This window comes from Gobio gobio (assembly GCF_949357685.1).
Source record: "Gobio gobio genome assembly, chromosome: 8".
Taxonomy (NCBI): Eukaryota; Metazoa; Chordata; class Actinopteri; order Cypriniformes; family Gobionidae; genus Gobio; species Gobio gobio.
The window spans coordinates 12,012,080-12,030,290 of record NC_137114.1 but is presented as its reverse complement, the minus strand read 5'-3'; the positions used below and the strand labels follow the sequence as shown (position 1 = coordinate 12,030,290).

At 38.5% G+C, this 18,211-nt stretch overlaps 1 protein-coding gene and 1 pseudogene across 5 annotated transcripts in view; both read right to left on the bottom strand.

The window, feature by feature from the left end:
* Positions 1-14,725, bottom strand: part of amotl1 (angiomotin like 1) — a 38,195-nt gene extending 23,470 nt beyond the window's left edge. The window contains exons 1-6 of one of the 4 annotated variants that reach the window (XM_079824479.1): positions 14,507-14,725; positions 3,629-4,856; positions 2,943-3,264; positions 2,600-2,744; positions 2,397-2,477; positions 873-1,018 (exon numbers count right to left, since the gene is read on the bottom strand). In XM_079824479.1, the coding sequence (XP_079680605.1) occupies positions 873-1,018; positions 2,397-2,477; positions 2,600-2,744; positions 2,943-3,264; positions 3,629-4,791 (1,857 nt within the window). In that variant the 5' untranslated portion in view covers positions 4,792-4,856; positions 14,507-14,725. Of the gene's footprint in view, positions 1-872; positions 1,019-2,396; positions 2,478-2,599; positions 2,745-2,942; positions 3,265-3,628; positions 4,857-8,611; positions 8,772-14,506 lie in introns of those variants that run through there. The other 3 variants (XM_079824477.1, XM_079824478.1, XM_079824476.1) reach the window with 3 other exon arrangements.
* Positions 14,726-17,226: 2,501 nt separating this feature from the next.
* LOC307130279 (4-galactosyl-N-acetylglucosaminide 3-alpha-L-fucosyltransferase FUT6-like) lies at positions 17,227-18,199 on the bottom strand (annotated as a pseudogene). Its single transcript has one exon. The product of its transcript is annotated as a 4-galactosyl-N-acetylglucosaminide 3-alpha-L-fucosyltransferase FUT6-like (transcript).
* Between the last annotated feature and the right edge of the window lie 12 nt (positions 18,200-18,211).

Sequence of the window (18,211 nt, the reverse complement as noted above, 5' to 3'; positions counted from 1 at the left end):
CGGCTTCCCCATGTTCTCTTCCTCTGCAGGATTCCCCGTGTTCTCTTCCTCAGCCGGCTTCCCCATGTTCTCTTCCTCTGCAGGATTCCCCGTGGTCTCTTCCTCAGCCGGCTTCCTCGTGGTCTCTTCCTCAGCCGGCTTCCTCGTGGTCTCTTCCTCTGCAGGATTCCCCGTGGTCTCTTCCTCAGCCGGCTTCCTCGTGGTCTCTTCCTCTGCAGGATTCCCCGTGTTCTCTTCCTCAGCCGGCTTCCCCATGTTCTCTTCCTCTGCAGGATTCCCCGTGTTCTCTTCCTCAGCCGGCTTCCCCATGTTCTCTTCCTCTGCAGGATTCCCCGTGGTCTCTTTCTCAGCCGGCTTCTTCGTGGTCTCTTCCTCTGCAGGCTTCCCCATGTTCTCTTCCTCTGCAGGCTTCCCTGTGGTCTCTTCCTCTGCAGACTTCCTCTTGGTCTCCTCCTCTGCCAGCTTCCTCATGGCCTCTTCCTCCACTGGCTCCTCTTTGGTCTCTTCCTCCGCCCATTCTCTCATGTACTGTTCTGCTTGGGGGTCCTGGCCCACCTTCCCACCAACTGTTAATCATCATCATCTCCACCACCATTAAGGTACTGTTTTTGTTTACGGCGCCAGGAGGCACCTACTGGGAAGGGGAGTTATGGTTATGGTTTGTTGATGAATGTTCAAAGACTCTTGTTTTGACACAGTTTTGGCTCTTCTGCTAATTTCCTTCTCATCCCTGTGTTTTCGACATTCCACTCCTGTGCTTCTGTGTTCTTCATCTATTGGATCATGTTTATTTTAATCTACTGCAAAGATCCTTGCCGCTGCTCTTCCAACACCTGTTGTTTAAAATGTTGATTCAGGGTGTATAGACTCACCTCTTCCTCTAGTTTGACGACTTTACTCTGAGCATTATTTAAAGCCTGCTCTAAGATGTCAATGTGTCTTTGATGATCCTCATTGGCTGATCGGAGATTGGCTGCCTCCATCTCAAATTTTTCTAGATCTTTCAGGCTTTCTCTTCCTGAGGAAAAAATTACAAAATAAAAAGTTGTTTCAGAGAACCAGAGACCAAACGAAACAAGCAAACTGAACTACAAGTATGAACACACCCTTAAAGGGTTAGTTCACCCAAAAATGGAAATTCTGTCAATAATTACTCACCCCTCATGTCGTTCCAAACCCGTAAGACCTTCGAAAATCAACACAAATAAATTTTTTTTTGATGAAATCTGAGAGGTTTCTAAACCATCCATAGGCAGCAACGTCATTGCAACTTACAAGGCCCAGAAAGGCAGTTAAGTCGAAGACATCATTAAAATAGTCCATGTGACTCCAATGTTTCAACCTTCGTCGGGAATACTTTTTGTGCGCAAAAAACAAAGCAAAAATAACAACTCTATTCATGAATTTCTTCACCTCTGAGTCAGTCTCCTACGCTGTTGACGTAGTAAACACAGTACAGCACCAAGGTTCTGAGAATGCCGACTCACCATTGGCCAACGCTGTTCAAGTGAGCACCACAAAGGATTTGTATGATACTGATGCAGGAGCTAGCCAATGCTGAGCTGGCATTCTGACGCAGAACCTGGAAGTGCTGTACTGTTTTTAATATGTGAATAGCGTAGGAGAATGACGTTGAAGGAAGAGATTGTGGGGAGGGGGAGTGTTTGCGCATAAAAAGTATTCTCTTCGCTTCATAGAATTAACGTTGAACCACTGTAGTTACATGGACTATTTTAATGATGTCTTTACTACCTTTCTGGGCTGTGGATTTCATCAAAAATATCTTAATTTGTGTTCCGGAGATGAACAAAGGTCTTACGGGTTTGGAACAACATGAGGGCAAGTAATTAATGGCAGAATTTTTATTTTTGGGTAAACAAACCCTTTAAGCTCTTTCTGAAACTAGAGTTAATCATAAACTCTGAATCAAACACTGAGACGACAAAGAATGTTTATTGAAAACAAGGCTGGAATTATATGGTTATGCTTATGCCAACCCTCAACCTACTCTGAAACTCAGTAAGCTTTGTGTAACAGGCCACGGTTGTGGTTTAGCATTGCTCTACTGTGTGGAAATCGGATAGACTGAGGTACACCTATGCCTGCCTGTAATAAAACTTGAAATTTGCCAAATCCAATTCTGACCCTCTTAAAATATAAATATTATTGTAGACTTCGGAGGCAAGAACACAGTTTTTATTCACCATGGAATTTTAGTTTTTTTCCCCAAAGAGAGAGATTTGAGTGCAAGCAAGGAAGTGGTACAGGAAGTTAAGGGAGGAAGGCAAGAATTAATTTGGGTTGAGCAGCTAGACAAATATTTTGAACAACAAGAAAACAGAAATAGTATAAAAAGCATTTTGTGTAATGATGCACAAAAAGCAGTAAAATCTCACTCTGTGCAAGATACAAGTGTCCATCTTCTTGTACCTCCAGCTCCTTACTGGCTAGTTGTCGATTGGCTGTTTCCAAACGCTCTTAAAAACACATATGATGAAAACGTTATTTGCCACATGACCCAAGAACAGCTTAGATAAACGAAATAAACAAACAAATATAATGAATTAAACTTCTAATCAAAGCATGAGCACTATCTCACCTCTCAAGTCTCTGTTAAAATCATGAAGACGCCTGATCTCTGCTTCTAATTTATTCCTCATGTTTTTTTCCAAAGCATCCCGTTTGGATGTGCTCTTCACTAAACTCTCATGTGCCTCTGACAGGCGCACAACCTCCAACTCCAACTGCAAATACAGCACAAAATCCCATTAATGCTGCACCGTAATGTAATAATGGCAGTGTCCTCCTGTCAGTGCTGTATTAAAATCACACTGGACAGTGTATCCCAACAAAATGTTCATCACCACAGTTAATTTCTGCCACGTTCCAATTAAGTTGTAAGATAGACAGATAGACAAACAGACAGACAGACAGACAAGTACCCGCTCTAGTTTGCTGGCCTTCTCATTTTGCTTGTGAAGTTCTTGTCTAAGGCTTTGGTTTTCTTCTTTTAGGATCTCCAGCATCTGCTTGGCATGGCTTACCATGGCATACGTTTCCCCTGGGAAAGGCTGTCCAAAAAGGGCCACACAAGAAGACAGTCCCTGGGTCTCAGATCCAGTCTGAGCTAGAGGAAATCCCAGGGACTGAGCCAGAGATAAAGCCTGATACTGTTGCTGAGAAGCCTGTGAGGGAAGGTTACAAGTCTCTGAAGCCATGGGACTGGTCTGTGTTTGCTGCTGTGATGAAGACAAAGGGCAATGTCTAAAATACAGAAAGATACAGAGAATGTGTTAGCACCTATTCATTATTAATTCTTATAGGTGAAGTGTGTACATTTTCCAGTGTTAAAACAGTTTACCATATACAAGTTAAATAGTTTTGAGTTAGTTTAATGCAGAGACAACTTTGTATGTCACTGATATTCTGGCTTAAATTATAAACACTGAGCCACCTTAAAAACATTGCTTGTTTGAGTGATCAAACATGTCAGTCTCTGGCTCAGCCAATGGTTAATGGTTACCTGTAATAATCTGTTTGGGGGAATTTGGAAACCTTAATTTTTGCAGTTCCAATTGGTGCTGGCACAGAAATTACACAATTCACCTTAAATGTCTGTTACAATTACCTTGCTATATTTCTAAGTGGCACTGTCTCCAACATGGCTGCTGTCAAGGTATCACTGTAGAAGTGTCCCTGTTCCAGAGATTCTGAGTTGGAGTGTAATGTGGGCGAAAGCATAGTCTGTACCTTAAATTTAAAAGGATATTCTGGGGGAGGACCTCTTTGATCCAAAGTCCATTGTGGTACGGGTAATGGTGGTGGTGGAAGTTGTAGGTTACTCAAGGAGGTCCTACTAGTTGGTGAGAGGGAATCTGCTTTATTGTCAGCCCCACAATAAATAGTGTCTCGTGAGGTAGGTGAATTGCAAGGTCCCACACCTTGCTTAGCTCCAGTGCATTCTAGACTGAGTTGCATGATCCTTTCACTGAGTGAGCGAACATGACCCTGTTTCAACTCTGACAGACCTTCATCAAGAGATGTACCACCAGTGCCCCCTTGCTGGGCCCATGATTGACCCTCCACAAGGGCCTTCACAGGAACTGCTGAGAGAGAAGTGGAAGAGGACGAAAGAGAAGGAGGGGAAGAGAGTGAGTGTGTATTAGAAAGTGATTTCAGATGGGAATGTGAGCTTGCAGGACTGTCAGACATTGTTGAAGACTGTATCTGCTGAACCTGATTGTGTTGGTGCTGACTTTGGTGTGCATGGTTTTTATGGCCCTCCTTGTGAAAGACATGGTTCTGATTTTGTTGAAGATTGTTTGAAAGGTTGTCTGGATTTTGAACACTCTGCTGGTTGTGGCCAGGGATTTGGGCCTGAGGGTCCATCAGTTTTTGCTGTCCTCTGTACAGCTGAGACTGGATTTTAGCCTCCTCATAAGAGGGGAGTTCTAAGGTGTCAAATCCGGACAAAGTCTGGGCTGCTTGGACTGCTTTACCTGTACCCTGGCTCACTCCACCAGTCTTTTCCATGGAACTGCTGTCCACTTGATGCTCCTGACCTTGAGGTTCCTGTCGTGATTGAAACTGCAAGGGCATAAGTTGATATGAATGGGCTACTTGACCCTCCTTTTCAAGGAGTAGGTTCTCTGTAGATGTGAAGTTGCTTAGCATCTGAGAACCGTCATTTTCTACCCCTCCTTCAATTCCACTTGTTCCGTAACGCAGATGCTCTTGCATAAGCCTGTGAAGCACAGTTCCAGACGCACTCTCCTCCTCAGAACTTTGCATGTCTGCTGCTGCACGGGTGGGCAAAATGTTGCACGGATAAGTACCGATGAATTGGATGATTTTATCTGCAAAAGGAAAAGGAGCAAATAATTATTCAAATACTGCTAAAAAAGAAATCAAGAATGATGACAAATATATTTATATATCATGCTTACAGACAGGGACATGACTAGGCCCTGGCAATTGGGCTATAGTTTTGCATGTTTTTTTCAATTGCCTTGGATCTTGAGAAAGAGTCTCTGAAAACTCCCCACCACTAACGTGAAGATTGAAAAGACTGACAGATTGATATTGGACTGTATATCAGCACTGCTCAGCCGATCAAATTCGAAACCAGAACTGTTGAATAATAATTTATGGCTCACACACCATGTCAAGCAGGAATATGGAGGAACTACAAGAATGTTTGATGTCTGTAACCGGAAGCACTTCTGTGGACATGACAACTAAAACACCCAATGGAACATATGGTGCGCATACTATCCGTCCTAAATAGTATTCAAAAAAAGAATTAGTACGTCCCAAATCGTAGTATGTTGAAATGAGTATTCCAAAGATACCCACACAGTAAAATCCCCAGAGTTAAATTAACACTGCTCAGAGAACATTTGGTCCCACTCTACAGAGTGTTAAAGTAACACTGAATCAGTGTTAAAGTTAATGAGATAATTGAGAGATTAATTAAGTGATGATTGGCCATTAGTGATGAACACCTGATGATAATGAGTAGAATCACTGAAGGAAAGAGAAAAAGAAAAACACAAGAACTACGAATGACTATAAAAAAGACATTAAATCTCTGAAGATCTCAGCAGAGGAGGATTAAACAACTCCACAAACAGCATTACCAGCTTCACACATTACTAACCAGACTGACTTTATTTCTGTCAGACGTCTCTTATTGAGAATTAACAGATTTTTTGTTTGATTCTGTTGTGAAAATTGTTAGTTTTTAATGTGACCATCATGGTGATCAGTGTTTTCTTTAGTTGGGCAGTTTGATGACGTTTTAACGTTAGTGTTTCTCTGGCTGCTGTAACTGAGTTTGTTATGGCAAGAAAAGCAAGAGTAAACACAATCAGATGCTGTCGGCTGCTCGATGTCGAGAATATGATCATTGTATAATGATTTAATTCATTGATTTTACGACTGAGTTTGAGCAATATCCTATTAACTTTTTTTATTGTGATTTTAGAGAAGATCCAACACTGTTTTAATCAGAAAAGCTGAATAAATTTTGAAATCGATTGTACACTAATCACTTCTAACTCCTGCGAGATGAACTCACACACAGACATCAAGAATCTGCCTATGAATCTCAACAATGGTGACATGCTTCATGCCACAATGCATTCTGGGAGCCATAGATGAGTTTTGCGTGATGCACCCAGAATGCATTGTGGCATGTCACCATTGTTAAGATTCATAGGCTGATTCTTGATGTCTATGTGTGAGTAAAACTCGCAGGAGTTAGAAGTGCTTATTGTGTGATGTGTTAGTAAACCGCAGTACAAATCTTATGTAAAAATGTTTTGATAATTGTTTAGTTTCTCTGATGATAACATTGCTGGATCTTCTGCCCTAGAATCACAAGTCTCCTATAATCAATGACTTTCAGGGGATCAGCAAATAAGGCACTATATGATGATAACAACTGTATCATAAACAACAAGCGTCAAGATTTTCTTGCCATTTTCACCGTAACGAACAGTTACAGCAGCCAGAGAAAATCTTATGTTAGTAAGTCAAGGGTCAAGAGCCCAATTACAGCAAACACTAATCACAATAATGGTAACTTCAAACAACTTTAATTTTCAATAAAACATCAACATCTAAACCTCAATAAGAGCTTCTGTAGTCGTCTGATAGAAATAAAGTCTGTCTGGTTAGTAATGTGTGAAGCTGGTAATGCTGTTTGTGGAGTTGTTTAATCCTCCTCTGCTGAGATCTTCAGAGATTTATTGTCTTTTTTATAGTCAGTCGTAGTTCTTGTGTTTTTCTTTTTCTCTTTCCTTCAGTGATTCTACTCATTATCATCAGGTGTTCATCACTAATGGCCAATCATCACTTAATTAATCTCTCAATTATCTCATTAACTTTAACACTGATTCAGTGTTACTTTAACACTCTGTAGAGTGGGACCAAATGTTCTCTGAGCAGTGTTAATTTAACTCTGGGGATTTTACTGTGCAGATGGTCTACTATTTCCTGTCAGAATCCGAAGTGCAGATTGATGCACACTCTAACGGCTAATATTGACCTCAACCCATTGCACATTGGATGAGGATTCGATTAGAACAACAAACACGAGTAAATAAAAAAAATACAGATATGAAGGATGTGCAAGTCTGCCGGTTATGGAGAGATGTTTAGATAAAGGGGTTCATTATCAGTATTTAACCTAATGAAAATATATTTATTCAATGTTATCCACATTATATTTCATCTGCAGCAGGATTGTACACTTTTGTAATGACACCTTTGGCCATTACCTTTTAAATGCATTATTATATTAAAATTGCAAAGACAACTGGCAGATCAACGTGCTATAACATTTCTCTCCGAAATGGTAGGAAATGAAATTAGATTGAATGTGGAGGATTTTAGCTGTGACAAGATGATTGTCAGGGCAGTTTTGTGTGATGCACGTAACTAAGCGACAGAGCTGTCCATTAAAGATGACGAAGTAGTAAGTCCCAAAGCTTGTCTAGTCTTCTGCTATACACACAAAAGTATGTACTTTTTCTTCACAAAAAGAGTACATACTTTTAGGGTGTTGTATAAGTAGGTGAATTGGGACGCTGCAAATACTCTGGATTATGCCTGTAGAATTTGTATGGTCTGCCATGTGTTTGTTATCTTTCATGTAAGTAATTCAAACAAGAAACAAACAAAAAAACTTTCAAATAAGAGCCTACTCTATAATAAAAGTTACGCCTTTTCACATTTTTCATTTAATATTAATACATTTACTTAATTTAGAATAAAAGCCTAGACTATTTCTAATTCCAATTCAAGAATAGGAACAATAACAAGGACAGAGGAACAATATATTTTGAAATAACTTTCAGAACAATTTTTTTTCCCAGATGATGGAGGATAAAACATATAGTGAAAAAAAAATGTATATATATATAATGTAATAGGCTATAATGTAAACAAATAATGTGTGCTCATGTAGAGCTTTATATAGTAACACATAAATTAACTGGTTTTATTATCATTATATTTATTTTAATTTAGGTCAGATCAGATAGAAAAACATCTGCACATTTATCACAGCAGCTATAGTATCTAAAAAAGCTTTTATAAACAGATTTTATAAATCATTAACAACAAGACAACACATGCGAAATGACAGGAGGAGTGAAGAGGGAAACATACCCCAGAAACCAAAAATAGAACCACTGACTAGATCAACTTAAGCATTACGTAGCCAGCTAAAGCCCCACCGCAGTCCACATTACAGAAAGCCTGCATGAAACATTACAAGACATTTAGAAGCATATTCAATTCATGAATATAGTCCATGCAGTCAGACCTAAAAAAAAAGGGGGGGGGGGGAAAGAAAGAAAAGCTAAAAAGTTCACCTTACTGAGTAATCCAAGCATTTGAAAAACAAAATTCAATAGGCATTATTAATAAATAAACCCTAGTGTTTGGCACATGCAGATATCTAAACTCCTTCTGAGAGCTGGTAAACATGAGTCACGCATCACGTTACACGGATCACATCATCCGCTACATTGAATTCACGGAGGAAACTTTCGGTTAACAAACAAGGCAGAAGAAGTTAGCAGATTCATGTTGTCACATTTACCCAGCGAGATCTTGACACGGAAAACTCAATCTGTCAACGGGGGAGAGTTTTTGTAAGTTGGGACTCTCTGGATCTGACTGAAGCGCTGCTGCTGAACACATTTGACTGACTTGCAACAATCATGTCCATTCACTGTGGTATGGCAGGAATGTGTGTGTGTGTGTGTGTGTGTGTGTGTGTGTGTGTGTGTGTGTGTGTGTGTGTGTGTGTGTGTGTGTGTGTGTGTGTGTGTTTGTGTGCCCCAACCGCTAGCCAACATTTGTTCCTGGGTCCTAGCGCCATTTAAGAATATAAGCGCGTGGACATGATTATTTTTACTTGATGGCAGAGGTGTAAAGTACCACAAAACCACACTTAAGTAAAAGTACAGATAGCTTACAGCGAAAATGACTCCTCCATTAAATATTACAAGTTACCAACCTGAGTAAAAAGTCTTAATATTATCTGATTTTAACCCCCATACTCTGTTAATTACCCGTTTACCGTCTTTTTTTTATAGAGCATATATTTTATAGAATATACATTTTAATAAAACAAATTATATATAATTTTTTTTTCGTTTATTTCTCATCTATAGACGTTTATGCTGTGTTTTTGGTGATATATATTTGTAGATATTTTACCTATTTATATGCATTGGCATGCATATGAAATATTACATTTGTATGATGATCAAAATTAAATAAAGTTGTTTCCGGATATTGATATAGGCCTAGGTGGCAGGGGCAGAATTCTGCCATCTGCTGGATAGAGAAAAATCTGGAGGAAATACAGTTTTAGAAGAAGAAGAAAGTGTAATTACTATATACATCCAGCAGAGGTTCGTAAATTTTTCTGGATGTGGCTACCATTGTCCTGAAGAGTAAAGCCTTTGCTTAAGTCCAGGAGAAGACCACGAAACACTGATGTTGATATGCTCATGTTGCTTTATTTAAAAGGCAGTAACTGTTTTGCAGTGATGTCTGTTAACTACTTTGTTTAGTTGATGTTTTTTAGTTAAGTATTTGCTTGCACACAAATATTTGCATCTTAATCAATTCAAATAAATGCACATTCGTTGTCCCAACACTCTTTTGTATGTCTTTGTATTAGCAGCTTACAACTTTGTGTAAAACATCCTTGAGTAATTTAAGGCAATCGTTTTCCTCATGATTTCGAAGTACTCAACTAATTGCATTTTACAGTGTAAATATATTGTCACATTTTTCAATACATGAAAAGTGGCAATTCCCTATGTAATATTCAATTTATAGTAATATATAATGCAATATATTAACACAATATATTATTTAATATATTTTTCAGTATATTTCAATTTTAAACCTTTTAATATATTGATCATAAATATATGGCAATCTATTTTTGTTCCATAGGGGTGTGCTGCAGTTCTATGGATGCTTTGCCCTCCATGTCTCTGCGCCAGTCAGCTTGAATATTTACAGTACATTTATGGACAGTGAATTGAAGAACTGGAGCAAACCTTGACCTACTGAACACAGGACAAAGGAGGAAAGGAGAGCAGATGTGCAGGAGCAGATATAAGGGAATAAAATATGCGCATCTTTTTTTGCAATTTAAAGGTGAAGTATGTAAATTCTTATGATAAATGTATCCTCTTAACCCAGTTTATTGTTCATTGACTACTATTAATATGCCATTCATGGGTTTATCTCCCCCAAAAGTGTAAACACTGATCCTCCAAGACACCAAGAAAACTTTGAGAGTGTGAATTCTTTCCAAGTTCAGCCTATAGCGCTATTTTCACTTTGCCTATATTTTAGTATTTACAGTGGGTATAAAAAGACTAAAATCTCCTGTTAAAATTGAAGCTTTTTGAGAGAGAAAAAAAATCATGTCAGGTTTCAATGTAATATTGAAACCAAAAAAAATTGGTATGGAGTGTGGACCAGAATGTCAACTATATACATATTGTTTAAAAAAATATATAGGCCTACCCTCTTATTTAAATTATTTTCTCTAAAATTATTGAAACATTGAATTATAACACATATCTTGTGAATCTTTTCACAGAAGATCTATTAAATGTTCTCCCCTTGTGAATGTGTCATGTACTGATTGGTTGTTTTGGTCATGTGTTTCTCAGTTCTGTTTTCTCCAGTTGTCATTGGTTCATTGTTTGATTATTTACAGGTGGTCCTTGTTAGTCATTACCCACGTAGGAGGGGACATTCTCGCGACCTTGCGAACATTCCCTAAAAGTTCTCTAAAGGTGACGAAAATCCCGAACCTTTATAGAACATTAGGGATATTAAAACATCCTCTTTTGGTTGGTCGCTTTTTGCATGTTCTGGATATGAAGTTGGATCAGGAAAAGTTGGTATTGATCCATCTTTTAGAAGCAACTTTATCGTGCATTTTACTGACCCTCATTAGCAAAGCAGTCCAGTGCACAATGATTCACACAAACATGTTCTGAAAACATTCAGTAAACGTGATGGAAGGACCTAAATTGGACCAAAAAACAACATTCTAGGTTGGTCCCCTAAAGGTCCTGAAAACGTCATGGGAATGACCTAGAGGCAACGTCCTATAGTAATGGTCCCCTAAACATTCCCAGAACGTCCTGAACGTCCCCCAACCCTTTAAAGAACTCCACATCGTGACCGTCTCAGAATGCTTTGGGAACCTTACTAGGTGAGGTCCTTGACACCAGCGGGGATGTTCTGAGAATGTTTTGGGAACGTAACATTTATAGCGGGGTAGTCTCTGTGTGTTTATATAGCCCTCATATTCCCATTGTTCCCAGTGTAGCTTTCCTGTTTGTTAGTTACTGCTGTTTGGTGAGTTTTATCTTTCTGTTCAAATTTGATTTGATTCAACTGGCTCAAGCATGATGCTATTGGGTTGCTTCTGTTCAGCTGAGACTGAGGCAGTAGTAAAGATAGGAGTCATGGATAGTGCCAAATACCAGACCATTTTGGTACAAAACCTGCAGGCCTCCATTAAAAAGATGATAATAACCTCAGGATGATAATAACCTTAAACAGAAATCTAAGTCAATAAAGGAGTGGCTTCAGAAAAAGTACATTTTGGAATGGCCTAGTCAGAGCCCACACCTAAATCCAATTGAAGAAAAAAAAAAAACTTCTGGAATGACTTGAAGAGGGCAGCACCAGTGTTGGGGAAAGTTACTTTGAAAAGTAATGCATTACAATATTGTGTTACTCCCTTAAAAAGTAACTAATTGAGTTACTTAGTTACTTTTTAAGAAAAGTAATGCGTTACGTTACTTTTTGCGTTACTTTTTCTTACCTTGGCTGGGCTTGTTTATGTTTTTTGTTTTTTTTATAACAAAAAAAGTTATATTTTTGTGCAATGGTAAAGACCTCTTCATACCAAAATTGAAATAATAAGCCCCAGGTTGAGGTAAAAATGCTAATTCACGCATGAACAGTAGAGGGCGCAGCTCTGCTGTGCTGCCATTCTGGATAATGGTAGAATAGGATGCAGGAGAAAAAAGTTTTACCAATAAAAACAAAAAATCTAGTAATTTTCATCATCAAAGGTCAGCAGCAAGACATTGGTAAATTAAATATAAAGGTAGATTATGCATAAAAATAGTTGTTTTATTTCACATTTAATTATTGGAGGTTTGCATAGTATTCTGATTTTGCATTTGACTGATTTTATTCATTTTGAGGAATGTTACAGAATGTTTATTGTGCAAGTGAGATAAATAAATGCTCACATTTAGTCTAGAACTACAATAACCATCATGTTTACACAACGCCTCTGCACTTATTTTTCTCAACATGGGGACAGGAGAGCTGTCAGTCAAATAAATGTGAAAAAGTAACTCAGATATTTTGTTGTAAATTTGAAAAGTACGTTACTTTACTAGTTACTTGGAAAAAGTAATATTATTACATAACTCAAGTTACTTGTAATGCGTTACCCCCAACACTGGGCAGCACACAGGAGAATATGATCAATCTGAAGCTCTTTTGCAATTAAAGGGTTAGTTATCCCAAAAATTAAAATTAGCCCATGATTTACTCACCCTCAAGCCATCCTAGGTGTATATGACATTCTTCTTTCAGACAAACACAATCAGAGTTATATTAAAAAATGTCCTGGCTCTTCCAAGCTTTATAATGGCAGTGAATGTTGCTTCGTTTTTGAAGTCCATAAAAGTGCATCTATCCATCCTAAAACTGCTCCACATGGCTCCAGGAGTTAATAAAGGCCTTCTGAAGCGAATCGATGCGTTTGTGTACACTGTAAAAAAAAAAAAAGGTCTCCAATTGAACATTTTCTGTGACTGATCACATCTAAATTGTTTAGTTGGCCAAATTGAATTTCGGTGAATTAAATTGCATCAATTCATAGAAATTCAATTTGGCCAATTGAAAAATGTAGATGTGATCGGTCACTAAAACATTTTCAATCGGAGACCTGAATTTTTTTTACAATGTAAGAAAAATATTCATATTTAAAATAAAGCTTGGAAGAGCCAGAACATTTTTTATATAACGCTGATTGTGTTTGTCTGAAAGAAGAATGTCATATAGCCTACATAGGATGGCTTGAGGGTGAGTAAATCATGGGCTAATTTTCATTTTTGGGTGATCTAACCCTTTAATAGTGGGGGAAAACATTTACAAATCGGTATGTGCTGTATTAAAAGCAAAGTGTGTTGCAAGCAAATATTAGTTGAGAGTGAGACATTTATACAACTTATTTTTATTTGTTTTTCCTTAGAGGTTTCTATTTGTTTGTTACTTGAAAAAAGATGTGACATGATCCCCCAGTTTCAGACAATGCTTAAGCCTAGTCCTGGACTAAAATGGATGTTGGAGCTGTTCTAACTGAAAAAAACTTGCACTGATATCTTTTATTAAGTCAGTGACATTGTCTCAAGATGCACACCAGAAATACTTTCTAAGTCAAGTTTTTAAATGTTATTTAAATGCCCTAATTGAACTAAGCCCTAATCCTGGCTTAATATTAGCCGTTTGTAAAACCGGGCCGGTGTATCTTAAAACAAAATGCACATCTGAAAACCCTGCAATTTTTTAATGTTATGCAAAAGTGACATAGACAATGTCTAAAATATCTAAACTCTGTCTAGAGTTACTGATCGGCCTTACCAGAACATAATGGCAGCTTTGTGGCTCTTTGCATTTACCAATGTGGCATTTTATGGTTAAGAAAAAAAGGCAGTGTTCATTCTTACATTGCAGTACTATAGTACAGACTGAAGATCTTCTGTGTAAGTGTGTCTTACTGGCTCTAAGCATTAGATCAAAACATGATGCCTTCAGACTAATTAAACCTTTAACTTATTCTTTAAGATTGACATAACCTAGGCTTTAGGCAACGGGATAACATAGCCATTAAAAAGCATGGCATATACACACATGCAAAGATAAAACAAGAAATATTTAGTTTCAAGTCATCATATTAAGCAGAGATCCAAACAGTCAAAGAGACTAAACACTGAGCATTATGTGTGTATGTGATGTGTTAAGATTATACACCCTCAAGCAGCTGAATTGGCTGTTGGCTGGCGTTCTGAAAAAATACTAAACTGCATTCCACAAATGTGTAGATGTTTAAAATATATATATGCATCATGAATGTTTTATAAAGCAAAATCAAAAATTATTTTACACAAGGTAAGTCACTCTCAAGACAATGTTTGTCATGTACATTGTTCTGTATATAAAAGACTGTAGATTTATCTCTATTTGAGATTGAGAGATATCTCTTGTCTCTTGGAGAGTTGGAAAGAGAAGGCAGAAAAATGGAGGACAAAAAGGCATCATAAAAGGTGATTAAAAAGTGTTTTTCCTCTATTACCACTCCATTACATTGCCTGTATTTTTCCTGCCACTTTTTCCAAAACTTCTCAAACTATAAAAGGTGTCCTACCTCTTTAGATGATCCTCTGTCGCTTGTAATGTTGTTGTTGCTGCTGATGTCTTTGGGTGTTCAATTATTGTCCTAAAAATGTAACGTTTTTCGGCTGGAACTACTCAGAAATTCATGTTTTTTGTGCAAGCATTTATGATGTTAAAATGACGCGAAATATGTTGCCTCAGTGCATGTGTCTTGACATGCCAGTCCAAGCCTTTACACACATCCTCTGCCCAGACATGCTAGTTCAGCAAACTCTAAAGGCCTTGGAATGGGAACAAGGGAGTGTGAGAAACAGATGTGGGTTGAGGTAGGTAAAAATCTGAGACACAAATACAGACAGACATAGACAAAGGAACAGAGACAAAAATGTCAGAGATGCAAACATCCTTTATGTATAATAATAAAAATACAAAAAAAAAAACAAAAAAAAAAACATTTAGCTTTGACACATTCACTGAAGTAATTTAAAAGTCAGGAACTAATTTACATGCTCCACTTTAGTGATCATACATAAACAAATACACACACACATTGGTCATCATTTCAAAATGATTTATGAAAGTGACTTTTTGATATCAGTAGATTTAAAGCAAATCATGGTTGGCTGATAAAATGTCCTCACAAGCCAGTTTTGAACATGTTGTATTGACATTTGTAAACATTTGGCCTTCACAAACACATGTAAGGTTTCCTGTTTTATCGTGACTTTCCATACACGTAATATACTGCACAAATGGTATATTCCATACCCTTACCCTACCTCTAAACCTACTAATCACAGAAAACTTTCTTATTACAGGATTACAGATATTGCCATCTTTGTGGGGACATTTTCAGTTTACCAGGACACCACACACACACACACACACACACACACACACACACACACAATCCAAAAGGGGGCCTTTCCATAGAATTGTTTTTATTGAGCTAATTATAAGTACTAAAACATAAACCTGTCCCTGACTTCACTTACAAGTACAACAAATTATTAATTACATTCAAGTAAGAACAAACTACATTAGTCTTTGATACATGCTCAGTAAAATTGAATACTATTACAAAAATAATATCACATAAACAGTAACATAAAGACACACTTTTATGTCAAATAACACAAGTCGATCCCAGAAAAACTAAACATCTCTTTTTCTCTCAGTGGCCATTTTTAGCTGTCCCAGAATTCAATGGGCTCCCACCCTTGACCATAATTACACATTACTGACTTTATGAATACACATTCCACATTATTTGGTCATGTGGGTGTTTTTGCCTCTTTATTTAACTGCAAACAAAAGAAGAAAATTCAGTCTTCAGAATTTGCTGCAATATAGCATGTCAGTTTAATCGTAAAATATAATTTAAATTATGTGCTTATAACGGCTTATTACCGTGGCAGTGGCTCAGTGGTTCATGTAGGTTGTCTACAAACCGGAAGGTTGGTGGTTCGATCCCCGGTTCCACCTGACCAAGTGTCGAGGTGTCCATGAGCAAGACACCTAACCCCAGCTGCTCCCGATGAGCTGGATGAGCCTTGCATGGCTGACACTGCCGTCGGTGTATGAATGTGAGGCAATATGTAAAGCGCTTTGGATGGCTATGGGTCTGTTGAAAGTGCTATATAATTGCAGTCCATTTACCATTTATTAATAATACAACTCTTTGTTCTTTTGAATATTATTTAGAATATCCTGAATGTATTTTAGAAAAACTGAACTTTTCAAGGACAGTGATATTCAACAATACATCTCCTGACCTTGAATCCTAGATAAAAAGCCTTGTCCTTGCACACTGTCTGCTATAATAAAGTGCTGTAAAAGAGTACACTCAATGAAAGATTTTGTATTTTCTTAAAGGGATAGTTCACCCAAAAACGAAAACATTTTCTGCTTACCCCCAAGGCATCCAAGATGTAGGTGTCTTTGTTTCTTCCGTAGAACACAAATGAAGATTTTTAACTCCAACCGTTGCCGTCTGTCAGTCGTATAATGCATGTGAATGACAACTTCAAATTAAACCCTGCGGCTCGCAGTATTTATGCTATTATTTTACCTATTATCAGACGAATGTCATCAGCTCTCCAGACCACTATAACTTCCTGCGAATAAGGTCAAAATACCGGCGCGATCATAGAAATATATACGTAGATCGTTCATTAGTGCCTGCGCCGATCGTTCAAATGAGGAATCTACGTATATATTTATATTCATACATTTTCCCTGCATACAGCAGCATTAGAAGACATTAGGTTTTCTAATAAAATATGCAGTACATAAAATATGAGCGTGGTCATAGATATATCGATATATATCGATCGTAGATGCCTAATTCTATTGATCCGTACAAGCGCTAATGAGGTATCTACGTATACATCTATGACCACGCTCTATTTTGACCTCACTTAGCGGAAGTAATGGCTGAGCTCAGAGATGATAACGTTCGTCTGAAAAGAGGTAAAATAATAGCATATTTACTACTCGGTTTCTCACAGAAACTGATCCTTTCGCTAGATAAGACCCTTATTCATCATCTGGTATCGTTTAAAGCCCTTTGAAGCTGCACTGAAACTGTCATTTGGACCTTGAACTGTTTGGGGCCCATTGAAGTTCATTATATGGAGAAAAACCCTGGACTGTTTTTATCCAAAACCTTAATTTCTTTTCGACTGCAGAAAGAAAGACATGGACATCTTGGATGACATGGGGGTGAGTAAATTATCAGCAAAAGTTTATTTAAAAGTGAACTAATCCTTTAACGCTGATAGAGGGAGGGTTTTGGTCCAGGTGTTTCAGGTACGGGACAAGAGCCCGTGGGCCACTGAAGTCTCTAACGTGTATGAAGGCATCAGCGGGAAGAAATTCTCCCGTGGTAGTACCAAAACTACTGGCACTGTCCCTGATAAGAGAGCGTTTCTCCACAGTTTCTCCGTTATGTAATCTGTGTGCATAGAGTTCTCGAATGCCAGGTAGAATTTATACCGGGATACGGTGCACATTATGCTGTCAGATATCAAATCACGCGCATCACATCCAAACACATCCACACGAACATATCGCCGTAGACTCCGATAAAATCGCACTCTTTCGTGTTGCTCATTCCAGTTGCTGACTATCCGCGCGACAATTCCATGCCTGTGCCGCGCACTCACCTGTTAAGTATTTCCTTCTCCCCTCCAGGGCTGCAGGTACACATATGGCAGAAAGATGTCCGAGCCTCAACGGTATGACATGGTAAGGTTAAACACCCCATCTAGCCCAATCAAAGAGCCGGAGTGACTCAGCGACTCAAAGTTCATCCAGATCCACTTCTGGCACGGAGGCCGTGGAGCACTGGGGAGCGCGCTCCAGTTGCGCATCATTTCACGGTGGTGTATGATAACGGTCTCCGGCGGGCATACGCACTTCTCTTCGTGGTTATGGTACAGTCCTGGATACCATAACGCACAGCACAGTCGGGCAGGGGATCCCGGTTACCAAAGGGCCTCCACCAGATCAGGAGCGTCACATGTAGGTTTTCTGTTCGCAGACCACCTTGTGTGGATGCACACCGCGACAGGGAGAAATTCGTTAGACTTATAACGAACAATACCATAGCATACCCCAAAGCCGGAGCGAAAACCCCTCGGTATGATCTCGAAAATATAAACACAAAGCAACATTGTTTCTGTCGGCTCGCGCTGCTCACCTTTGCGTCTTCTGTCCACATATGGAGTGGGTG